Consider the following 26,157-nt stretch of genomic DNA (forward strand, 5'->3'; position numbering starts at 1 on the left):
CCCTAACATCTGGGACATGCTGGAAGCAGCTCAAACCAGCTCATTTGAGTCAATCCTTAAACTTCCAGTTTTACACCTCAGAAATCAACAAATCTTACAAACGAGGGCTTGATTTGTGTGGGAGTTTTTAATTGTCTAGGTGTAAGAAAGTAATGGAGAAAATGTTAACAATATGGATTAAATTTTAAAGTATATGTCATGCATTCTTCCCCCTTCCCCTCCCCACCAAAGCTAGTTGTTAAACATTTACTAACATACCACTGCCTACCAGGGACTTAATTTTTTTAATGTAAGAGAGGACTCTAGAGAAGGTAATGTTTACCCTCAAGAAATAACTCTCTAATTGTAGAACTTCATGCCCTTGGACCAATCAAAGAAATTAAGAATCTTTATGGTATAGTGGAAAGAACACTGGGGGCAGCTAGATGGCGCAGTGGATAGAGCACTGGCCCTGAAGTCAGGAGGACCTGAGTTCAAATCCTGCCTCAGACCAAACACTTGACACTCACTAGCTGTGTGACTCTGGGCAAGTCACTTAACTCCAATTGCCTTTAAAAAAAAAAAGAAAGAAAAGAAAAAACACTGGACTTCAGTCAGAAATGAAATGACCAGAGTTCAAACCCTGCATCTAACATTTACTAGCTATGCAGCCACAAGCAAATTAACAGCTCTAAACCTCAGTTTTCTCATCTGTAAAATGGAGATAATAACCATAGTACCTACTTTACAGAGTTGCCTTGAAGATTAAATGAGAATTTATATGAAGTGTTTTATATAAACATCAGCTCTCATTATTCCTAAGGTCCCATAACATTGATAGTCATCTCCTTCTAACTTAGGTCCCACACAACCATCACACATCACTAACAGAGGAACTCCAGACACCAGGACAGGTATATGGAGAAGGGAGATGGAATGGAGATAGATTTGGGAGCCTTCGTAGTATTCTTCACATCATATTAGGTAGACAGTTTTCTGTTTTGAAGACTAGTATAGCACATCTCCATCCACATAATAACTGTCTACATTCAGGAAGCAGTTTTAAAAAACTTTAGACACTACCCACTTTGGCCTAGGAACAACCTGGTCCTATAAAGGAACATGTGGGACTTGACAGTCTTTTGGCAAGGCTAAAGTCTGAAAAGCAAGCCCAGGACACCTCTCTGAGAAAACTTTGAACCCTAAATCTTCAATCCAACTTTCTTCCACTGGATCAGCTGGAGTGAAGTTTTGTTTTCTCAGAGTATGATGGATCTCCTGTCATTCTCTAAAATTCTTTTTTGGGGGGGCAAAGAAAGGAAAGGTCTCTGCTGGTGAGAAGGGTCCATGCCCAAGAAATCCATCTTAAGTGAAACGGAGTCCCTTCTGCTCCCAATCTTGTCCTCAGAACAGTATTCCCCTCCTCCTCTAGGTTGTTCACATTTCATTAAAAGCAAATTTCTGACCCTGCTATGAAGAGGAGACTTTCAATGGCTAATGGGTCTCAGAAACCTCCCCAGAAACTTAGTTTACAACTTCTTCATACACTTATCTTAATGAAATTTGGGAAAAATTAATTGGGAAAAATTTGAAAAAAATTAATTTGCAATTAGCCAAATTAATTAAAACACAGAGAGACATGAATAAATGAAAACAACCTTGATTTTTACTAGAGTCTTTTAATGGTCATCATTTAAATAAAATTCTGTCTGGTTTATTGTTCTATGGCATTAATATGTGCTTTTTCTTCAAAGGAGGCTCAGTGGACATCTTCTGCAAAAAAGTCATGGGTTGCCCAGTCATGAGGTTAGCCAACATACTAGTTACTTAACAAAGAGACCCGCTAATAACAACCACATCATTTGAAACCACCTTTATTCCAAAGAGCTTAAAGCACACCTCCCTCTATGATCTTGGTAACCTCATAATAGCCTTTCGAGGTAGGAATGGGCAGCATGGTTATTATTATTCTCATTTTACAGATGGGTTAACTGTGGCACAGAGATAAGGAATGTCCTTCCCAAGACCTTGTGGCAATCTAAATTTCCACTGAGGTCTCTTGGACTCCTTGAACAACACTGTTTCTCAGGGCCAGAGCTGGTTAGCTTTCCCCTGAAATGAAAAAAAAAAAAACCAAAAAACTATACAACTACAAAAAATTGGTGTCTAGTTGGGTAGTACTCAAAGGACTATGGAGCCCCTACTGCAGAGGAATCCCATAGCCAGCTGCCATCTGGCCATGGCTTATCTGGAATGTCTCCTGCATTCTCAGAATGCAAAGTAAGAACACACACAGAGCTGCTGAGAGTGAGAGAGGAAAAATGTGTGTATGTGCGTGTGTTGAATCCACAGGATCAAAATGGGACTCACAGCTGACACTTTTCTATTGACTGCATGGAACGCAGCTGGTCCAACTAGATCTGAACCATGCCCTGGAAGCAGTGGAAAAGGTCCCCAGAGATCCTTATCCCTGGGGATTGAATTCACACCTGGCTTTGACAGGTCAAAGTACTGCCCTTGGGGAAGGAGATCTGAGTAACCTAAAAAGGTCCCTTGTCCAAAGGGAAAAGGCATTTGGGGCAGCAGGACAAATCAGTCCCCAACATCAATGCACAAACTGTCTCATGCCTGAGATTTCTCCCAAAAAGTAAATGCTCCTTATAGGTCAATGGACTAGTCAAGGCCATAGTTCCCCAAAGGTATCCTGAAAGATAACTTCACCTCAATCTGCACAGAGCAGGCTCTTACTGTGATCAGGGAAGACCTAAGGGTAGGAGGTTCTAGCAAATGACCGCAGCTAATGTCTGAGCAGGTCTTTGTCTCTTCCCCATTTTTCTCAAGCCCACAATGTTTTTTCTTTGCCTCTGGTTTTTAGCATCAGTAGAAAAAACCAACCCTTCCCCTTAGAAAACTGGATATTTTCCCCCACGAACAATCAAATGGGAATGCAATTCTTTGTTGTCCAAGTGGTCAGCTTCTAGCATGAGACTGGGGACTTAAAGGACTTCATAAGCAGAGCTGAAATCCACCCTCTGGGCTTCTCCAAATACCAGGAACATGCAGAGTCCTAGATTACTAATGATGGCCACAAGATTGAAAACTGAAGTCCAGGAGCCAGTAGCTTCAATCAGATATCCTCCTAGGCATACCCCAATAACACCTGAATCCAGGAGAGAAAAGAAGAAAGGATTTACAACTAAAATGACTCACATCATCCTAGATCAAGTATCTACCAGGTTAAGAGTGGGATGTGGAATCAGGTATCTGGGACGGTCCTCTCAGGGGTTTGAGATACACTCCAAACAACTCTTAACTTCTGACATCTTATATTCAGATCTGGGTGCCATGCTTTAGGGGTTACATTGGCAAGCAGATCCAAGAAAAGGTGACTAGGATGGGGAGGTCTCTTGGAATTATGTCATGTGAGGAAAACCTGAAGGACCTGGGGATGTGAAGTTTGGAAAAGAGAAGACTAGGGGGAGAGGGAGGGGAGACAGGACATGACAGCTGTCTTCAAATATTAAAAGGACTATCATGTGCAAAAGGGAGCCATGTTCTGCATGCTCTTCTGGAAAGGAGAACTAAATCAAATGGATAGAAATTACATGATAGACATGTAAGGAAAAACTTTCTAACAGCTAAAGCTATCACTTGCTTTATAAATAATAAAGTATTCAAGCAGGAGCTGGATGACCCTCTGTGAGGGATTGCAGAGAAAACCCTTGCTCTGGACAAGAAGTCAGAGATAACCTCTAATGTCCTTTCCAACCGAGGGTATGTTAGAGCCAGTTCAAACAATTCATAAGAGCCCATTGGTCACTTCAGTTTAATCATTTACATCTTAGAAAATCAGCAAAGCTATAAGTCAGGACTAGATGCATTGATTTGCTGATCGTCTAGACTTAATAAAATGATGGAGAAAATTTTAATAATGCATATTAAACTTAAAAATGTGCCATGAGTACCTTTCCCCCCACAGAGAACTGATTGTTAAACATTGACCAGCATAATCCTGCTTCTAACTGAAATTCTAGGATAATAACCCATTGTAAGGATGTTATCTATGGCTCTCTCTTAACTTTGCTAGAACAAATGTCTATTTTTAGCTGATAAACAACCTTTCAGGGTAACAAATCCCATGTGCTTACTGCCTGCCCCAACATTTGGATAAACACATAATTTATGTCAATGTCTGTGCCTCGGTCTGCAGTGCAAACAGTTTCTGCATCATAAGGCTTTCTGGGGTCCTCCTGAGGTCACCTTGTACATGAAAGTATTATTAACCTTAACCATATGAATGAAACAAAATGGACTGTGTCCACTCTGAGGATGAGGTCTCCAGACTGATTTCCCAGATAGGTTTGGTTCTAGAAGGTACAGTCACTTAGAGCATAACTTTCATCAGTAAGTTAGGAAGGTCTGAACTCTGGTTAAGCTCAGGATTTAATTGTTTGAGCTGGGTGCTACTTACCTGCCAAGGCTCCAGCTGTGTTTGCTACACCTGTGAACAAGACAGAAAGAAAAGAAAAGTGATGGCAAACCTTTCTTTTGATAGTTATGGGAGTGTACCCTATTTGATGACCTCCCTGTTTGTGTTTCCCTGGGGGGGGGGGGTAGAGCAGCAGGGGGCTTGAATCCTTTGACAGTGCCCCGTGGCCTTGCCTCCTGGGGACAGGCTGGGAAACAACTGGGAAAGGCCTCCTAGCCAAAGAATGAATGATTTTAAGTCTGGCTCCTTTGGGACGAATTCCTCCCCAGGGCTGGGGGAAACAACCATCTTCTCTATTCAGAGTCAAAAATGCATCCTCACCAAATAAAAAGCCAGCACAGGATGGGGCCAGGTCCTGAATGTTAACTGAAATTCCACTATTGTAAAACAGAAAAGAAAATGAAGGTGAGTTCTGGCAGAATTGGAACAGTGCATGCAGCAGGCGAGATCCCTTCACTTGACTAAACTTTCTAAAAATGATGAAGAAGAAAAATCAAAGGAAAGAGTGATAAACTCAGTGAGGGAAAAATAACCAAAATAACCCAAAAAGACTTCTGCCACCCCACATATTATTATAACCTTAAATTTATTAGCAAGGCCCCCAGTTAGGTACATGTAGACCCTGAGCTCTAGTGCAGTCTTTGACATTAATCTTCTTTGTGATCTTGGGCAATCCATCACATTTCTTGGTGCCTCGGTTTTCTCATCTACAAAATGGGCACAGTAGTTCTCAATACAGCAGTGAAAAATGACGAGTGGAAATGACAGGAAAAATAAATAGCAAATCATGTAAATGCCAATTGTAATGTTCACATTGCAATTTAGTAGTCATTCACTTAAAAAGCAATGCTAAGTGGTTAATTCAAAAGAAATTATTTGAGCAAGGAAAAGAGAAAAAAAAGAATAGAGAAGTCAGATGATGATACATTAAATTATCTTTAAAAGATGCAATTTAACCACAATATATAGAACATAAATGTAAAAATCAAACCAGCCACATGGACAGTTTTCCCTTTCAAAACCCTCATTTCAGTATTCATAATCTGCTCAGTGGCACATCTTAGAATTGAAAGACAAGTCACAACACCCAGAGATACATGGATGACTTTAAAATTCATCTGCAAAGTGAAATCCACGGATTGAGCACCAATCTATTAAGTACCTACTATGTGCTGATCACTGTTCTAGATGATGCGGGTGAACGTGAGGATGACACAGAATAGATGACCATCTAGTAGGTAGAGAGAGAGGCCTCTTACCTGTGGTTAAAAGTCTGGAGTCCAATTGAAGCTGATGCAAATATCATAGATTTACAAAAGCTCTTTGTGTGACCCAGAAACAAGGCAAACACACTGGACAGACCTAACCCCATCACCTGTTAGAGAAACAGAAAAGTCACTAGCACTGACTCAGAGAACCAGCTTCAGAGTACGAAAGAACTGTCCATCTTGGGCGAGAGGGGCAGGAATAGGTCATCCTTAATTCTCTGAAACAACCTTCATGGGCAAAGCCAAAATTTCCCTGAACAGCAGGTCTGCTCTCCTCTTGAGTAACTTCTCCATTTAGCAGCAGCTAGTGCCTCAGCAGACAGTGCCAGCTGCTGATCTCAGATGAGGAAAGAGGCAAATGAGCTTGCTAGTTTAGTCACAAGGAAATTAAGCAGGACATGCTTCCGTTTCACAGGTAAACTGTCTTATAGAGAAAAGATTGCTCAACAAGCCAGAGTAGAAAGAAGGCCTTGAGTTGAAGCCCGTCACCTCATGTGTTAACCTCTACCACCCTTTATATAGAACTATAGGTGAACAAGACATCTGACTTACGGCAGATGTGCTACATGTTGACCTCATTCAAGAAGAGAAGCAACATTAGGAGCGTGGATCCACCTATCAGGAAAATTCCCTGGGCCATGAGAAGTCAGACAGGAAGGATAGGAGATAAAGTCAAACTTGATTTCATACCTGCATCAATTTGCGCACAGTGATGGTTCTATAACCTGAAATGGGGAAAATAAGACTGTTACTTCATACTATACACTACTAAGAATCTTTGATTAAAGGGAAAAAAACCAAAAAGGTATATCAGTGATCAATCAGGTCCTGACCTCTCTGAGGCCCACAGAGTATTCTGCTAGGAAATTACAATGCTGGCTGCTCAAGAAAAGAAATTTTTATGTCCATATTGGTTTATATCTCTCCAGAAAAATGTAAACTCCTTGGAGGGCAAGTATTATTTATCTTTTGTTTTTGTATCCCCAGACTCTATCATAGTGCCTGGAACATAACAGTCACTTAAATGTTTTTTTCATTCATTCATTGCTGATTTGCATTGAGTTATACAAGTATATATGTGTATGTACACATGCACATGAGCTTATATAGATGTGTTTATGTGTTCAAGTTAACATGTCTACAAATGCTCATATGCATGAATGTAAATATTTGATATGTCAGAGGGTCATGGGGATATGTGTGTATGTGTACTTCCACATGTCTGTTTACCATCATCTAGGAGTACCAGGATAACGTGGTTCAGGATGACATAGATTTGGATTAAGTAAGATGAGAGACTTGAAAGGGCTTGGAAAAGTTCCAATGTACAGCATTATTTTCATATGCCACAGATCAAACCATGACAGCTGATCAACACCCAGACATAATATGATCAACCCACAAGGGTTAATGATGTCCTTTAATGCAGAGTTAGAAGAATTTACAACTTGTGTTTTATTTGTTTTGTTTTGTTCAGTCTGTCTAAGTCTTCATGACCCCATTTGGGGTTTTCTTGGCAAAGATACTGGAGTGACTTACCATTTCCTTCTCCAGCTCATTTGAAAGATTAGGAAATTGAGGCAAATTTAGTGTTAGGGTGAGAGTTGGAGTCACTTGACCTGAGTCACACAGCTATTAAGTGTCTGAGGTCATATTTGAACTCAGGTCTTCCTGACTCCACGCTCAGAACTCCATCCACTGTGCCACACAGCTGCCCCAAGTTTGCAACATCAAGGCTTTCCTTTAAAAAAATAAATCAGCTAGGAGAATCACAATCTTAAATCCATAAGGTTTTCCTGCTATTCATGTTTTTAATGACCTAGTCCAACCCTTTCATTATACAAAAGAAACTGAGGTCAAGAGAAGAGAAGTGACTCACCCGAAGCTTAAGCAATTGGTACTTAGTGGTTGGGCTAGAACTAGAATCAATATTTCCTTATACTTAATCAAGTGATTTTCCTGTTTCACCATCCTCCTCCTGTCTTCAATATTTGTGTGAGGGTTTAAAGATGAGGTGGAAACCACCCCCACTTGACTGTGGCACCTTGACTAGGGAGGAACACTCTGTGATTCAATCCACAGCTCTCTTTTTCTATTAGAGCTAAATGGAGTGGTTTCCACTCTAGCCTTACAAAGGAAAAGCTTTTGCTTGCCTTCTCAATAGGTAGATGAGGGATGGGAAAGAAAGAAATTCACAACTCAAAATTTTTGAAAAATGAATGTGAAAAATAAAGAAATAATAAATGTTTTTAAGCCCAAATTGCACATAAGAGATTCATGGTTTTATAGGATATACAGTATTCTCTTTATGCTCTTTGTATATGAAAATGCTCTTGCTTATTGATGTTCCTAATAAGAAAAAAAGACTTAAAAAAAAAAAAGGAAAAGCCTATACTCCAGACAGTATCTCTAGAAACTACTGGACAGTCCTGTCCCTTTCTTGCTGATGAGGGGTACAGCACATCAGATGAAAGGGGTACAGTCCCATTCTCTATGTTCTTCACCCAACAACTTTTCCTTAGCCCAGCCTCTAGCTTTCAACACAATTGGCAGGGAGGCCCTCAGAGAAAAGAGGATGCAGAGAGGGACTTAAGGGGAGGGTGTATTTATCCATGATTGCTCTATCTCAGGAACTGGGGACCAAGCTAGCAGGAGGCAGGAGGGAGCAGCAGGCAGTCCTTACCCTGACTGATGAGGTGATCCGAAAGAAACCCACTAAACACGCTGGTAGGGATTGCAATCAGCCATGGGACAACATTGAACACCCAGCCCTGAAAAAGATAAAATATCCCCAGAGGGAAAGTTAAGTAACCTTCTTGAGGCCAGCCAGGCCTTTCCCCAGGAAGGCAGGTTACTGGATCAGGGATTCAGAGCTTAGGCCACAGGCCTTTGCTACTGACTCCCCCTAGGTTTTATAGAACAGGCCCTTTCCAGACTCCTCTGCTCTTTTGAGTATTTTTTTCCTACAAAAAAAAAAAAAATAAGCAGCCTGGGCATGGAATTGCAAGTTACAACAATGATGTTAATGGTGGGTGGCCAGGGCATTACCACAATGGTGTAAAAATACACAAGGTTGGTATTTAAAGGTGGGGGTAGGGGGTGGACAGGGTTATCAGGGGGATTATTTCATCAGCACAGAGATTTAAGGAGAGGGTCCACATCAGAATTTGTATGAAAAACTACCCCAATAAAATTATGTTGTTGGTGGTCACACACAAGAAAAGAGAGAGAGCTAGATGGGACCCTGAAGCAGCACATCAATGCAGTTGGAAAGGTGGAGGACTGGAGGCTGGCATTTTCCTTATATTTGTGTCTGTGTACTTTGATGATTAACAACCGTTTGGGGAAGATGGCCAGGATGACAACAGAAGTGTGTGTGTGTGTGTGTGTGTGTGTGTGTGTGTGTGTGTGTCCCCTTATGGGTGATTTGTTGTCAACAGCCATGCTTATGTTAACACCCTGGAATCTGGGGACCACAGAGAAAGGTCTGTTTTAGGTTCAGCAGAAATGTTACGGCACACAGAAAAGTCTGAGATCCCTCCCCTCCCTTTCAGGGGACTGCCTGGTCAGGTCTATCACTATGGGGTAACATTCAGACATACAAACTGTGTCTATCATTATCCGTGAGCAACTCAGAATAGGAAAGGAAGAATATAAGGGATCTTGGAGAATCATCAGTCCCCTGGGAAACACAAATAGAAGCTGGTTCCTGAACCAAGAGGACAGGGGTGCTGTGGGAGAGCTCCCTGCAGGGAGTCCATTGGTCAGCAGGAGATACGCATTTCTTCTCTTATTGATCCAACTCTGCTCTTCGTCTAGAAGTCTCATCCTAATGTGGCTGCAGAAGCAGGAGCTGTCACAAAGATGTCTACAAAGCCCAGTGGAAGAAGTTTTGATAGCAAATGTTCAGCAATGAAATTCCCAAGTAGCTGCTACAAGAGTATTAGGTTTAGTTGCTTCAGTATCTATTCTGAGAATTAACATATCCTTGGACCTCACATTCCAAAACGATGGCATTGACGGTGACTGAGAGGGTACTCAAGTAGCCATAACAAGAAAAGAAGCAATGGTCATAACAGGCTTAGATAGCTAAAGAAAGGGACTGGGATAAGGACTAGACCTGTGATTTCATTTTTATAGGGAACTTCCAGGTGAGAAAATTCCCTCTAACAATGCAGGTTGGCACCTTCTCTGAAACTTATAGTCTTAGAGCACGGTCTGGAGCTTCACAGAAGCCAAAATATTTATAGAAGCACATTTTGTAGTGGCAAAAAACTGGGGGAAAAAAAACTGGAAACAAAGTAGGTGCCCATCAATGGGGAGCCAGCTAAACAAATTGTGACAAATGGATGTAAGGGAATATTACTGCACTACTGTAAAAAACAACAAGAATGATGAATGATGAAGAGAAAAAATGAAACTATTTACATGAACTGATTTGATGTGAAGCAAAACCAAGAAAACAATACACAATGACTACAGCAATATAAATGGGAAAAAAACTACCATAAAACAAATGAAAATAAATGTAGTAAAATTATAAAGAACAAGTCTGTCCTCAAAGAAGATATATGATAAGACACCTCTCCACTCATTTGCAAAAGTGTGGGATCCATGGGGTGGGTGTGAACACTGCATTTGATGTCAGATTTTTATAATGTGTTGTTCAGTTTTGTTGGGGGGAGGGCAACTTCTGTTCTTCCTCTTTTTCTTTAAAAAAAAAATCTTTAAGGGGCAGCTATGTGGCACAGTGGATAGAGCATCAGCTCTGCAATAAGGAGGACCTGAGTTAAAATGTGGACTTAGACACCTGATGCTTACTAGCTGTGTGACCCTAGGCAAGTCACTTAACCCCATTGTCTAGTCACACAAAAAAAAATCTTTGTTAAAGGGAATGACTCTCTGAGAAAGATACCGAGGTAAAACCTAGTTGGGTATAAAAACAAAAAATAACATCTATTTTACAAGAGATATAAGATCACTTAACCCCATTGCCTAGCCAAAAAAAAAGAAGAAAAAGGACATATAAGAAAAAAACCTCTCCCCATTCCTTTGCAGAGGTATGGGGAGCTATGGGTGTGGCATATGATGCCAGACTTTGCTGTTTTGATCAGTTTTGCTGAATTATTTTTCTCTTTTTCTTATTTTAAAAAATATCATTAGGCTGGCTCAATGGGAAGTGAAGAGAAATCTAGGCAACATAAAAATAAAAGGCAGTAATAAAAACAAATTTCTTAAGAGATGGTGTCAGGAGCACTGAGAGGTTAAGTGATTTGCCTAGGTTATATATACAACAAGTATGGATCAGAGGCAATTTTCTTGGATTCAAGGTTGGCTCTCTAACCATTACACAACACTGCCTCAATGTAAGGTATATAAAGCACACATCATATAATATAATAATAGACTGTTGGCCAAATACAACCATTGATCTGCATGATGCCAGAACCAAAAGCAATTCCTTCTAATCCACGCATTTTTAATATATCTGTGTGTATTCCAGCTTCAACTGACTCCTCTCCCAGCAAGAGGCAATTTTAATCCTTTCACCCCTTAAGGAACAGGTCAACCTACCTTAGAGTTGGGGAAAGTTTCCTTAAAGAAGGTTGGCAGCCAGGAAAGGAGGATGAAGAATGAGCTAGCAGAAGACAGTTGAGCAAATATGACTGCCCTGTAAGAGAAGAAACAAAAAGGGAATTGACAGGTCCAGGGGGCTCTAGGGGAAAAAAAGAGTTAATCCAACTATACACCAAACAAGCTAGCAGGTCCATTAAGTAACCAAAGAAAGGAGGTAGCAGTAGTGTGTTGTAGTTTGCCTAAAGTAACAGCCCACAAAGTTTCTGAAATATGTGTCCTTTGCATATAAATATATAACAACTGGCTATCACCAGGACCTACCTGAACTCTGAATTATTTCTTCAGTAGTAGGCATTTTCCCTGAGCCATGTATATATGCTCTGAACTTAGTTTCCCTTTTACCTAGTAGTATACGTTTTTAAGATGGCACACTCAGGCCAGAAACAGTCTGTAGTTTTGGTGCACAGAAAAGCTAACTAGCTCTCCAAGGGACTGAACTCACAACCCCAGCCCCCTTACCACCATATTCTAACGAACCATACAAATATTTACTCACCACACAGGAGGTCTCCGAAATAACTGTCTCCAGGGAACTTTTTTTTGCTTGGAAAAGGAAAAGCCTTTTGCCAAAATTTCCAAGGATATTGCAAGTTCTGGAGGAAAGAAACATTTAAAAGCAAATCTTCATTCAGTACCATTGAATATACCATGTTTACTTGGAATTAATGGAGGTCATTTCCAAAGAGTACAGTTATCGTATATAATTGTGCAACCCCCAATGCCAGGAATAAGTCAATTCATGCAGGACATCTATGAGCATATACATTTAGTGGAAATGAATGCTCTTATTCACTTATTCAGGATGTATTTGCTGAGAACCTATTAAGAAACAGTAAACAGTCCTATCATTGAATTCATATTTGTGCCCAACTCCAGGCTACCCGCAAGAAAAAAAAAGTGAGAAAAGTGAAACCAGTCACTGTGTTAAAAATATCTCTTTCCCCAGGACCATGGAGACTAGGGCTGGTCCTTGATTCCCAATCTTTAACTAACCTTTCCACAGCAAATGCAATCTGATTTGGTTTTGAGATCTCCTAGAAATATTTCTTTTGTCCAAAGTCTTACAAGTGAACTTCCTAGTCTAGATTTGGTAAATTTACAGGATAGGACCTGAACCCATGATTTAATTTACATAGGAAATTTCCTCTACCGAAAGGCTAGCACCTTTTCTGCAATTTAGAATGTTAAGAGAGTTACTCATAGCACTAAGTAGTGAAGGGGCTGGCTTAGGACTACACAGCCAGGATGTGTCAGAGGCAGGACTTGAACCCAGGTCTTCTGGGCCCTAAGGACAAAAGCCTAAGTCTTTTGGGCTTCAAAGTCAAATCTCTCAGTTATGAAAACTCAACTAAAGTTAACTTTTTGCTGAGAGCTCCGAAAAGGCTCTTTTGTAAGACAACTTGCCAACACACTTGCCAACCTCTCTTAGGAGCTCTTCCCACACAAGAAAGGCACTCTGTTGCTTCAAGCTATTTCCCTTCAGGCACTTACCAACCCTGATGGGAAGATGTAGCTAATCCACAAGGTACCACCCTAAGAGACAGACGGCATCAGAACGGTTTCTGGGGAAGAGCCATCTTGGGAATTACCTTTTTCCCTCAGCAGGTATCTGTACATAAAATAGACCCAAATCAAAGTGAGCACACCAGAGAAGTAGAAGACACTCTGCCAGCCGTACCAGTCCAAGAGGAGAGAGCCAGCTCCTCCAATCACCAAGGTCCTAAAACAAGAAAAGGAAAAGAGATGGTTATAAAAGTCACTAAATTGTTCATACCCATTGACCCAATAATTCTGTTACTGGATATATACCCCAATGAGGGCAAAGACAGAAAGAAAAACTCATTATATAGATATACAGATCAAAAATCATAAATGTCTTCTTATGGATACCAAGGAAAAAAAATGCTCTAGAAACAAAGCAGGTACCCGTGGATTGTGGAATGGCTGACTAAATTGAGGTATATGGAGGTAATGGAATATTATCGCATTTATAAGACATGATGATTATGAGGAATTCAGAAAAACATGGAAAGATCTGTAGGATTTGACCAGAGTCAGAAGGACAGTATATGCATTGACTAAAATAACGTAGTGGGTAGTTAAGTGGCACAGAGTGATAGAGCACCAGGCCTGGAGTCAGGAAGACCTGAATTCAAATCCAGCTTCAGACACTAGCTACGCGATCCTGGGCAAATCACTTAACCCTGTTTGCCTCAGTTTCTTCATCTGTCAAATGAGCTGGAGAAGGAAATGGCAAATACTTCAGTATCTTTGTAAAGAAAACCCCAAATGGGGTTTTTAGTCAAACATGACTGAAACAACTGAACTAAAAATAACATAAAACACAAAAGAAACTAAACTTCAATCAAATTCCATGACCAACATTGGTCCAAGGGAGCAGATCATAAAATAATCTTCCCTCTTCTCACTAGAAATGTGGTGGATTACAGAGACTGAATGCTAGATATTTCAACTTCAGGTTATCACAAAAGGACATTTTACTGACAAGTTTTACTTAAATGATTCCCTTTGTATGAGAGGATACTATGTTGGGAAGCATGATATATCAGGAAATTACTGTGATGTAAAAGAAAATAATAAAACAAAGGATATCGATAAAAACTTTTCTTAATAAAATAAAGAAGCTGCTATTAAATTTGACTTCCTTGTCAAAGTTAGTAGGATGTTTGGATTTTCATTGTATTTCTATTCTCTATTTCTCTTGGGGCCCATGTTGAAAGAGATGATCAAATTTATATTTCTCACCTAAAGTCTCCTCAACTTCAACACCCCTATCTATACTTCAATATGGCTTTACATAGCTCCTTCAGTGTCAAACAGAACGCAGACATTCAGGGCATTCCAGAAATGGGGCTGGGAGGAGAACAATTTTTGGTATATTTAAAATCATAGATCACAACATTTAGAACTAGAAACCCTTAAAGGTCATTCAGTCCAAACCTATCATTTCATAGATAAAGAAACTGAGACCCGATTGGTTAAATGTCTTACACAAGGTCACAGACCTAGTAGATAGCAGAACCAGGATTCAAACTCAGGTTCTCTGACTCTAGATCCCTACTCCTCTGTTATACCAAGGGGCCTGGATCATCATCTGGCCCAAGGGGAAAAGAACCAGTTAGCTCAAAAGGTGATGGTCTGCTCTGCACCCAACATGATCTATGCCTCTTGGAAGACTGAAAAGTCTACACTGAGGGCTTAGAGGTGAAAACTGGTTTTCAAATCTTGTTTAAAAAAAAAAAGTGACTTTCAGACCTGGGTGACACCTTGGATGAGAATCAAGCTTTCAAAAAGTTTTGTCAGGCTAAAATGTTGGGCCAAATCAAAAGTCTTATTCTTGGGTTTAAAAAATTGAATTTGTAAGTATAAGATGGTAGAGGTATATAGGCATCAGTTTGTGTCATCAAGCATTTATTACATTTTTACTATGTGTGAGGTGCCAGGCTAAGTGATAAAGATACATAGTAGGGCAAAAAGACAATCCCTGCTTCAGGAATCTCACATTCTAATGAAGGAAACAACATGCAAACAACTATATGCAGTCTAATGGGAAATAATCTCAGAGGGAAAAGCTCTAACATTTAAGGGGATACAGAAAAGACTTCTCATAGAAGATAGGACTTTAGCAGAGACTTAAACAGAGCTAGGCAAGCCAGGAAGTAATAATGAGGAGGGAGAGTATTCTAGGCACAAGGGACAGTCAGTAAAAATGCATGGAGTCAGAAAATGGAGAATGTCTTATGTAAGAAACAGCAAGAACACCAATGCCACTGGATCGTAGAGTATTTGGAGGAGGGCAAACTCCAAGGAGATTGGAAAGGCAGAAAGAGGCCAGTTTATGTAAGAAACAGCAGAAAGGGAGAGATTTAAGATTAGTAAGAGAATGGGGATGATGAGGGAGAAGGAGAGAGAAGACAGAGATCTTGAGAAGATGGGATGTAGTAAGATCAAGGGTGCATGAAGAAGGGTTTGCCTGAGCAAGGAAAAGGGCTAACTAACTCTTCATGTGACCTCAGGATGAAGGAAGAGATAATAAGGAAAGATATCTAAGTGATATGAGATGAAGAGGAGGGGAGAAGAGGAAGCTTTTGGTGAATTGCCTTAATATTTTTCAGTGATCTATAAAGCAAGGTCTTCACCTGAGAAGGTGAAAGAAGGAGATGTCCTAGAAAGCTTAAGAACAGAATGAAAAGGTTTGGAATAACTGCTGTGGAGAGTGGGATGGTAATCAATTAGGGAGATGTAAAAGGATTGCCTTAGAGTGGTGAGGACCCAGTTGAGATTATGTAATATAAATTTATAGTGGACATAGTCAGCTCAGTTGTGCAATTCTCTCTAGCTCCATTCAGAAGCACATGAATAGAATCAAAGAAAGTAGAAGGTGAGAGTAACCCAAGGTCAAATTGAAGCTTTGCAAGGCATGATTGGCAATAGAATCAGGGATAGGGAAGAGCTGATGACCTGGGGTGGACCTGAGGAGTAGAAAGAGTAGAGGAAAAGGTGAGGACAAAGAATAGGGATAGGAGGAAGAGAGAAATTTGGAATGTTGGAATTCATGAATATGGAAATAAAAGATCTAAGGCTTTTAGTTGAATGCAAACTCAAATATGCATCAGTGGTGTGATATGCAAGCTAAAAAGCTGATGAACTCTTAAGTTGCATTAAGAAACATAGCTTTCAGGAATAAAAGGGGTATAGGACAGCTATCCTTGGTCCCTGTTTAACTATATCTTGACTACTGTGTTCAGATGGGGGGGAGGGGTTGGGAGGTGGGCATGACACTGATAAACTGGAGAAGGTCCAGAGGACAGGTGTCACCAGTCTCTTCAGTAAGTGCCCTATGAGGATGGTTTGAGGGAATTCTGAATGTTTCATGTGAAGAAGAGAAGACTGAGAGAGGATATGATCTCTTCCTCCAGGTACATGAGGACCTATCATGTGAAAGAGAGATTAACTTGTTCTGTGTTCTGACAGAGGGCAGAACTAGGAGCATTGGGTAGAAGGTACAAAAAGCTAAATTCTAATAATTAGAGCCATCCAAAAGTGGAATCAGGCTGCCACAGGAGGCAGTGGAGGTCTTCCAACAAAAACTGTAAGACCAATCATTGGGTAATTTGGGGAGAGGATTCTTTGTTGAATGTAGGTTGGACTAGATGTCAGGTGTGTTCTCTTTCCAGCTATCAAATTCTGTAAAATTTAGAATGCTGAATCTGGAAAGCATCTCAGCATCCAAACCCTTATCAATAGATGAGGAAACTCAAGCCCAGAGATAGAAAGTTACTTGTTCAAGGTGAATTAATCACAGAACTCACAGCAGAACCCTGACCCCCAGCTCCCAAGCCAGTGCTCAATCCACTGGGCCACCTTGGTGTGGGCTGTCTCAGGTTCTAATGAAAACACTAGAAAAATCTCAAGTCAAAAGAAAAATTTCAAAGTCTTAGCCAAAGGTCTGTTCAACCAATATCAAATACTACAAAATTTTAACACAGCAAAAACCCCTGTAGTTTTCCTATCACACATTCCTTCTGTTTCTTCAGAACAAAGTATCTTAAGAAGCAAAAGGATGCTGATATGAGCTCCCCCCCCACAACCAACCTGTCTTTCTCCATCTGCCCCTGCACATGGTTAGTGGGGGGGTCTGTTTGCTCTTAAAAGAAGGCAGAGGCTGAGACATTATACAGTCAAACAAATTAAACTCTAACTAGAAACCATGTGAAGCCTGTGTTTCTGTCTATCTTCCATGCCCTATGGTCCTGCTGCCTCAGCTATGCCACAACACCTGCTGTCCAAAATTACATCAGGACAACTATAGAGGGAATTTGAAAAGAAGAAAGGGAGCAGGGAATGACCTACCTCATATCACTCAGCACAGATGAAAAAGAGACAGATGAAGTGACGGTCCCCCCTCCATGCCATTTGCCAACCAAAAACCCCCAAACCCTCCTGACACCAAGAGAGGGAAATGTGCATAAAGGAACTGCATTTCAAAGGGCATGAATAGTTTCAGGAACAAATCTCTGTTTGTCTCCTGGAGCAACAGCCTCAGGCTTCCACATCTAGAAATGATGCCCTCCAGGATGCCTGTCATCCAGAGATCCAGATGTGCCCTGTGTTGATGTCCTCTGCTGCCACAAACAGTTCCTGGTATTTCTTCCTATGTGTCATTCTTGGGAGGCTGAATAGTTTGTGGCTCAAATTCAACAGCAGCTCTCTTGGCTTGAGGAACATAACATGATTGCATGAGCTCATCCCTTTTTTCCTTTTGTCCTTCCCCTTAACCCTGGTATCTCATTACTATGCAAGTAGAACCTACCCAAACTGGGAACCTGCACCCACAGTGCTATAGGTGAACGCTCGCTCATTCTCTCGGACTTTCTGAGACAACAGGCTTGTCAAGGCAGGGAAATAAACCCCTGGAACAAAAAAGACAGACTAATCAAACCAAAGGGAAAGACTAATGCCTTCCCAAATCCTTCATTCTTTCACTCACTCATTCAACAAACATACATATTCATTTGATGTGGTTAGATGATTTGTCCTAGAGAGTACCTGGATGGGTTTAATCAGCTCCCCATTTTAGGGATGGTTAAAATCATCATCATCATCATCATCACCACCACCACCACCACCACCACCACCACCACCACCACAACAGAAATTTACATAGCACAAACACTGTTTCCCTCACAAAAAACCTGCAAAGTAAGGACTATATGTGTTGTTATACCTATTTTACAGATGAGGAAACTGAGTCTCGGAGTAGTTAAAAGACTTGCCAATGGCCACAAAGCCAGGTAGAAGATTTCAACCCTGTCCTGAGAAAAGTAGGAAAAATTCATGAAGATGAGAGGACTTTCTAGTACCTGGAAACACAGAACGTCTAACCTTTAAGGTGTTGTAGCCTTCCAAGTGACTGCAAAACTATCAAGAACGTCACAGAAGGACTCAGCAAGACTATGTGAGGAGTCTGAATGAATACCTGTTCTGCCTCCCTCCTAAGGCTGTTGTAGGACTCAAAACAACATAGGGACAGTTCTTTGTAAACTGCAGAATGTTATATATGTTAGAGATAGTTGCCTCTAGTCACCAGAATGTTTGATAATAATAATTCCTTATAGGCGATGGAGCCAAGGGGAAGAGTAAAAGCAGGGATTCACCTGGGACCTCCTAAATTCCCCTCCAAACATTAAAATAACACCTCAAAGCAAATTCTGGAGTGGCAAAAACCAACAAAAGCATGGAGTGAAACAATTTTCTAGTCCAAGACAACTTAGAAGATTGGCAGGAAAGGTCACATTGGGGTAAGAGTAGAGTGCAGTCCGGCCAAGGCCGCACCTAGCAAGCCAGCAGCAGGCCTTGGCAGTGTGCACATCTTGGCTTCCCAAGTTCTCAGCCCACAGAGTGTAAAGGGGTCGTACAACTGGTCAAAAGGAGATCACAGGGGACCTTCTGCCGGAATTGGGTGCAGGACTCCGTTGCATTGCCCATACATGGTTCCAGATCACAGTTCCAGGGCAAAGAAAAGCATGAGCAGGAGTGGGGACTCTGGTCATAGTCCTAGGGTGGAAGAGGATGTTGGTGGTCACTCACAGACCAGAGCACAGGCCAGGAAAGCAGTGACCACAACTCTTGTTAGATCATACCACCTTGGAAGAACTGAAAACTTATAGACCTCTAGAACTGACTCTGAAACCAGCTCAGGACAGTGGCCCCTCCACCCTGGGAATAGAGTATGACTTTACCATAAAGTTAAAGTAAAAATATAGGTTGGAAAAAATGAGCAAACAACAACAACCAAAAAAAAAAAAACTAGAAAAAGAACAAATTAAAAATCCCCAATTAAACACCAAATTGGAAATCCTGAAAATCTAAAGTGAGATTAATAAAATTTAAAATAAGGAAGCCATTGAACTAATAAATAAAACTAGGAGTTGGTTTTATGGGAAAAAAAAACAACAACAAAATAGACAAACCACTGGTTAATTTGATTTAAAATAAAGAAGAAAATGAAAAGGGTAAATTTATCACCAATGAAGATGAAACTAAAGCAATTATTAAGAGCTGTTTTGTCCAATTATATGCCAATAAATCTGATAATCTAAGTGAAATGGAGGAATATTTTAAAAATATAAACTGCTGAAATTAACAGAAGAGGGAAACAAACACTTAAATAACCCTATCTTAGAAAAAAGAAATTGAAGAAGTGATCAATGAGCTCCCTAAGAAAAAATCCCCAGAACCGGATGGATCCACCAAGACAATTCCACCAAACATTTAAAGAACAATTAATTCCAATACTATATAAACTATTTGAAAAAACAGGCAAAGAAAGGGCCCTACAAAATTTCTTTCATGAAACAAATATTGTGCTGATAACTAAACCAGGAAGAGCAAAAATAGAGAAAGAAAACTATATACCAATTTCCCTAAAGAGTATTGATCCCAAAATTTTAAACAAAATACTGGCAAAGACATTACAGCAATATATCACAAAGATAATACACTATAATTAGGTGGGATTTATACCAGGAATGCAGGGCTGGTTCAATATTAGGAAAACTACCAGCACAATTGACCATATCAATAACAAAACCATTAGCAAGCATTATCTGTAATGGGGATAAGCTAGAAGCTTTCCCAATAAGATCAGGGGTGAAACAAGGATGCCCATGTCACCACAATTAATCAATATTGTACTAGAAATGCTAACTATAGCAATAAGAGAAGAAAAAGAAATTGAAGGAATTATAATAGACAATGAGGAAACAAAACTATCACTCTGCAGATGATATTATGGAACACTTAGAGAATCCTAGAGAATCAACTAAAAAACTAATTGAAATAATTAACAACCTTAGCAAAGTTGCAGGATATAAAATAAACCCACATAAATCATCAGCATTTCTATATATTGTCAACAAAGTCCAGCAGGAAGAGATTGAAAAAGAAATTTCATCTAAAATAACTATAGACAATACAGATTACTTGGCAGTCCACCTGCCAAGACAAATCCAGGAGCTATATATACACAATTTAAAAATACTTTTCACACCAATAAAGCCAAATATAAACAATTGGAAAAATATTAATTGCTCATGGGTAGGATGAGCCAATCCAATAAAAATGACAATTCTACCTAAATTAAGTTACTTATTCAGTAGCATACCAATTAAACTACCAAAAAAATATTTTATAAAGCCAGAAAAAAATAATAACATTCATCTGGAAGAATAATAAGTCAAGAATATCAAGGGAATCAATGGGGAAAAAAGTGTGAAGGAAGGTGGCCTATCTGTACCAGATCTTAAATTGTATTACAAAAGGCAGTAATCATCAAAACAATTTGTTAGTGCTAAGAAACAGAATGGTGGATCAGTGGCATAGATTAACTACACAATTCATGGTAGTAAATGACCATAATAATCTAGTGTTTGATAAAGCCAAAGATCCAAGTTTTGGGGACAAGAGCTCACTATTTAAAAAGTGCTGGGAAAACTGGAAAGCAGTTGACAGAAACTAGGTATAGACCAACATCTCACACCATATATCAAGAAAAGGTCAAAATGGGTACATGATTTAGACATACAAGGTGGTATCATAAGCAAATTAAGGGAGTATAGAATAGTTTGTTTACCTATCAGATCTATGGATAAAGAAAGAATTTGTGACCAAACAAAAGATAGAGAGCATTGCAGGATGTAACATGGATAATTTTGATTACATTATATTCAAAATTTTTTGCACAAACAAAATCAATGCAGACATGATAAGAAGGAAAGCAGAAAACTGGAAGGAAATTTTTACAGCAAGTTTCTCTGGTAAAGGCCTCATTTCTCAACTATATAGAGAACTGAGTGAAATTTAAAAGAATACAAATCATTCCCAATTGATAAATGATCAAAGGATATGAACAGGAAGTTTTTAGATAAAGAAATCAAAGCTACCTGTAATCATCTTGAAAAATACTCTGTTACTCTTGATTAGAGAAATGCAAATTAAAATAACTCTGAGATACCACCTCATACCTATCAGATTGGCTAATATGACAATAAAGGAAAATAACAAATGGTGGGGATATGGGAAAATTGGGACACTAATGCACTACTGGTGGAGTGGTGAACTGATACAACTATTCAGGAGAGCAATTTGGAACTATGTCCAAAGGGCCATAAAATTGTGCATACCCTTTGACCCAGCAATACCGTTACTAGGTCTGAATCCCAAAAAGATTTTTAAAAAAGGAATAAGAGCTATATGTACAAAAATATTTATAATAGCTCTTTTTGTGGTAGCAAAGAATTGGAAATTGAGGGGATGTCCATCAATTGGGAAATGCTGAACAAGTTGTGATTATGATTATGATTGTGATGGAGTACTATTGTACTATAAGAAGTGAGGAACAGTATGCTTTCAGAAAAACCAGGCAAGACTTACATGAACTGACGCAAAATGAAGTGGGCAGAACCAGGAGAACACTGTACACAGTAACAACGATACTGCATGATGATCAACTGTGAATGACTTATCTATTCTCAGCAATACAATGATCTAAGACAATTCTGAATGACTTATGGTGAAAAATGTTATCCACCTCCAGAGAAAGAACTGATGGTGTCTGAATGCAGATCAAAGCATACTTTTTTTTTACTTTTTTTATTTTTCTTGGGGGGTTTTTTGAAGGGCAGAGTCTGTGTTTTCTTTCAGAATATGATTAATATGGAAGTATGTTTTGCATGACTGCACATGTATAACCTATATCATATTGCTTGCCTTCTCAATGAGGGAGGAAGAAAAAATGAAGGAAGAGAATTTGGCATTCAAAATTTAAAAAAAACTGTTAAAAATTGTTTTTACAAATTTTACAAAATTGGGAAATAAATATTTTTTAAATAATAATAATTCCTTATATTTGGGCATTACTTCATAATTTTCAAAGCAATTACTATGTATTTTCTCACTTCCTTACCAGTACACATCTATTTCCCATTTGTGCCCAATAGCACAGAGTTTACTACAAAAACAGTAGATTGACAGGTGTGATATAGTCAACTATATGCATATTCTTTGTCTGGGTTTTGCCTGGTTGGATCAAAGCAGTTTATTAAGAAAGAAACAAATAAGAAAAAAAAATAAAAAACAGCTACCTCTTAGAGACTCACCTTGAAACAACCCCATGAGTATTCGGGAAACAGTCATAAAGACCAAGTGGGCACTGCTAATGTGGGAAAGCAATGGGGTGACAGCCGTGATGAAACCCCAGGCTGAGGCTGAGATCAAGATGACCTTGTCTCCTCCAATTCTGGAAGGGAAAGGAGATGGAATTTACATGGGAGAAAGAGGGTGGCACAATCAAAGAGTAAGAAATGGAAGGAGACCACTCTATCTCTTTTTTCCTCTCTTCTCTCTCAATCTCTCCTTTCTTCTCTCTCTCCCACCCCCTTTTTCTCCTTCTTGTCTCCTTAACTCTTTTGTTTTTCTTTCTGGTGTCTGTCTTTCTATCCATCTCTGTCTTTCTGTCCCTGTCTCTCCCTTCTCTCTCCTCCCTGCCTTCTACTTTCTTCCCATCCTCTCTCCTCTCTCTTGCTTTTCTCTTTCACTTGTCTCTCTCTCTCTCCCCTACTCTTCTCCTTCTTCCCTTTCCCCTCTCTTTTTTCTCTCTCTTCCCTCTTTCTTGTTTTTCTCTTTCTTACTTTTACTCTCTCTACTTCTCCCTACCTTCCTTCTTCCACCTCCCCCCACTTCTCCTCCTATTTCTCCCTTTTCCTCTTTCTGTCTCCCTCTCCCCTCTTCCCTTCTTCTGCCCTGTTAAAAAGCAACAACAACAACATTTGTGTCAGCAGAGGAAAACACAATCTTAAGTTAAACTTTCCTACAACAAAGTGTGGCACAGACATAGTTTTAGAATTAGGCAGTTGGGTGATGCAATGGAGAGAATGCTGAGCCCAAAGTCGGGAAGTTCAAATATGACCTCAGACTCTGTGTCTGAAATGACAAATACGAGGAAATCTGAGATATACTGGGAACACGTGAATAAAGTAAGGTCATCTAAAGAAAGAACCAAGACAATAATATACAACATGAATACAATAATGTAAGTGATAATGACATTAAAAGCATTTGAAATCTGATGAATTGTGATTCTCTCAGTCTTAGAGAAGTGATAAGGAAAAGCACCTTCCTTCTCTGCCCACCGGGATATATATACATGTATATATACATATACATATATATGCATATATATATGTTCCTCCTCTGCCCACTGGGATATATATACATGTATATATACATATACATATACATATATATGCATATATATATATACATGTATATATATTTTTCCTTTACTACAAGAAAGGGGTTTAACATTCAGGGCAGGATTAAGGAATTAAGAGAAAATGACTGCAGCATAAAGAGAAGAGGAGACAATAAAACTTTTTTTTAAAGAGGAGCTGGAAGGGGGTACACAGTTGATATGTTATAGCAGGTGAAGCCATCTTTTGTTCAGTCAATACGTCTAAACATCTAAACAAACCAGGTGAATCAGGAAATGAGAGGGCCTACAACTCTTCTGCCCTTTTATGTATTTGGTTCACTTCATGCATCCTTCCCTAACAAGATCTAAGAAACTATCTTTGGTCCCTTAACCTATAATTGCTCTAAATTATGAGGATAGCCTCTCTAATATGTCTTTATCTAGAATCCTTTCCCTTTCATTACAGTTTAAAAAGAAAATGACTACTTTTACTCTTTAAAAAAAAAAAACAAACCTTCCTGTCAAAACTTCCTTTCCTCTTCTGTTCCCTAACCCTTTTTCCCAACTTGATAAACATTAACCCAACTAAAACAAAACTTCAGATATCCTCATTCCCTAAAAAATGTGGGGAAAATGGGGATTGGGGGAAAAGAGAACCAGGATGAGGGAAGTCATCTGATGCCAAGCAATGGAACATCCAAAATGGGAAAAAGTAAACTCACCGATCCCCAAGGTGGCCTCCCATGATCTGAGTTAGGCAGTAACCCCAGAAGAAGCTACTTAGCAAGATCCCAGACTGCTTCTTGTTCCAGCCAAAATCTTCATTCATGGAGACAGCACAGATGGGCATGGTGACCCGGGCACAGTAAAGGAGACATGTTCCCAACAATAACATCACAGTCCAAACCTGGCATTCAGGCCTAGGAGAAGCAACAAGAAAATCGAGTCAGATTATTAGGACACCTCATCCAATTAAAAACAACTTGAATTGTTTTCTCTTTCACAAAGTAAAACATAAAAGATTAAAATCACCTGATTTTTTTTCTTTAAAATAATGAAAAAAAAAACAAACAAGAACCATCTCTATGGCACATAAAAATAAAACAAAGTATATCTTCTGGGATTGCCTATTAGTTTATGTTGTTTCACAGAGGGTTCTGTTGGCAGATCCAATTTCCTAAAACATGAGCTGTAAGCTTTATCATCAATCACAAGCAGATCAGGCAAATAGTAAAAGTCAGGATAAACAGTTAATGGTCTGTAAGCAAACTATTAAACGCACCATTTAAAGAAGCCCTTTGAGAAAAGGAAAACTCCAGATTTACATCTTTGTTAGGTCAAGAATGCATCATAAATCAAATAGACATTATTTCTGGAACAACCACTCATTGGATCCTCCCCCTTACTGCTGAAAATCCAGAGTTTGCTATATTTAATTTCCATTTTAAGAAAGGTGACAGAAGTCAGAAAAATACAAAATTCTGGAAATCCGTAAAGCAAAAAAAAAAAAGAGAATATATCCATGAAAAAAAACCTTAAAGCCACTAGTGGTTCCCAGGGGGAAAGGGTTCATTGCTTATAGAAAAAGGGAAATTGTTCAAGAAGATTGCAAAGGTTAGTCATACGAAACTCATATGATCCTTGATTTGCACAAGTTGGGGAGTCAGAAGGAAATTCATAATAACCTAAAGGATGAACTGTCTCTGACAGAGGAAGGAGAGATGGCACCATAACTGTACTAAATTCTTAGTTATCACCATGGTAGAAAGAGAATTAAAATAGGAGTTAGGAGACCTGGCTTTGCCACTGACTTACTATATTACGTCCAATAACTGCTGTGTATCTCAATTTATCTATCAATACAATAATGATAATGCTGCCTGCCCTGCCTTAATCTTCCCAGGGGTTTTATGAAGATTAGATATAATCATAGGACCATAGGATTTAGAGCTGGAAGGGACCTAAGCAACTGGAAAGGCAGCAGCACACAGTGAGTAGATAAGGGTGCTGGCCTTGAGAGACAAGAAGACCACGTTCGTTACCAGTCATTCTGATCTCTGAATCTGAAAGGCTGAGGAGGATGGGACATCTTGCTTTTTGAAGATAGAGGCTGGCTCTGTTTCATCTTTGTATTGTAATCCCAACACCCAACTAGAGCTGGGAATAAAAAAGCCCACTTAGAAAAACGTTTGCTAAATTAATATTTAATTTGGAAAAAATTGACTCTAATATTAGTCATACCTAACACTGCCACGGGTTACACAGTTAGATATTTGCTTTAGGAAGATCACTTTGCCAGTTTGGTAGAGGATGGACTGGACTGGGGACAGACTTGTGGCAACCAGACCCAGCAGCAGACCAGTGCAATAGACCAAGCACGAGGTGATGTGGGCCTGTACCAGGGTAGTAGCAGTGTATGTGAGCAATGTTACAGAGGTAAAATTGACAGGCCTTGGCAACAGATTGAATATAGGGGGTGAGAGTGAGTAGAGTATCACACCTGGATTTCA

The 26,157-nt window shown here is 39.5% G+C and overlaps 1 protein-coding gene across 2 annotated transcripts in view; it reads right to left on the bottom strand.

The window, feature by feature from the left end:
• Nucleotides 1-1,638: 1,638 nt before the first annotated feature.
• SLC17A9 (solute carrier family 17 member 9) overlaps nt 1,639-26,157 on the bottom strand; it is a 34,343-nt gene continuing 9,824 nt past the window's right edge. For both annotated transcript variants that reach the window (XM_027847905.1, XM_027847914.1), the window contains 12 exons: nt 24,370-24,567; nt 22,554-22,693; nt 17,708-17,807; nt 12,963-13,093; nt 11,870-11,966; nt 11,311-11,407; nt 8,420-8,507; nt 6,427-6,461; nt 5,728-5,843; nt 4,790-4,845; nt 4,451-4,480; nt 1,639-3,139 (listed from right to left, as the gene is read on the bottom strand). In XM_027847905.1, coding sequence (XP_027703706.1) covers nt 2,976-3,139; nt 4,451-4,480; nt 4,790-4,845; nt 5,728-5,843; nt 6,427-6,461; nt 8,420-8,507; nt 11,311-11,407; nt 11,870-11,966; nt 12,963-13,093; nt 17,708-17,807; nt 22,554-22,693; nt 24,370-24,567 — 1,252 coding nt within the window. In that variant the 3' untranslated portion in view covers nt 1,639-2,975. The remainder of the gene's footprint in view (nt 3,140-4,450; nt 4,481-4,789; nt 4,846-5,727; nt 5,844-6,426; nt 6,462-8,419; nt 8,508-11,310; nt 11,408-11,869; nt 11,967-12,962; nt 13,094-17,707; nt 17,808-22,553; nt 22,694-24,369; nt 24,568-26,157) is intronic.

The sequence above is a fragment of the Vombatus ursinus genome, unplaced genomic scaffold, assembly GCF_900497805.2.
Source record: "Vombatus ursinus unplaced genomic scaffold, bare-nosed wombat genome assembly UNPS02000580.1, whole genome shotgun sequence".
Classification (NCBI taxonomy): domain Eukaryota; kingdom Metazoa; phylum Chordata; class Mammalia; order Diprotodontia; family Vombatidae; genus Vombatus; species Vombatus ursinus.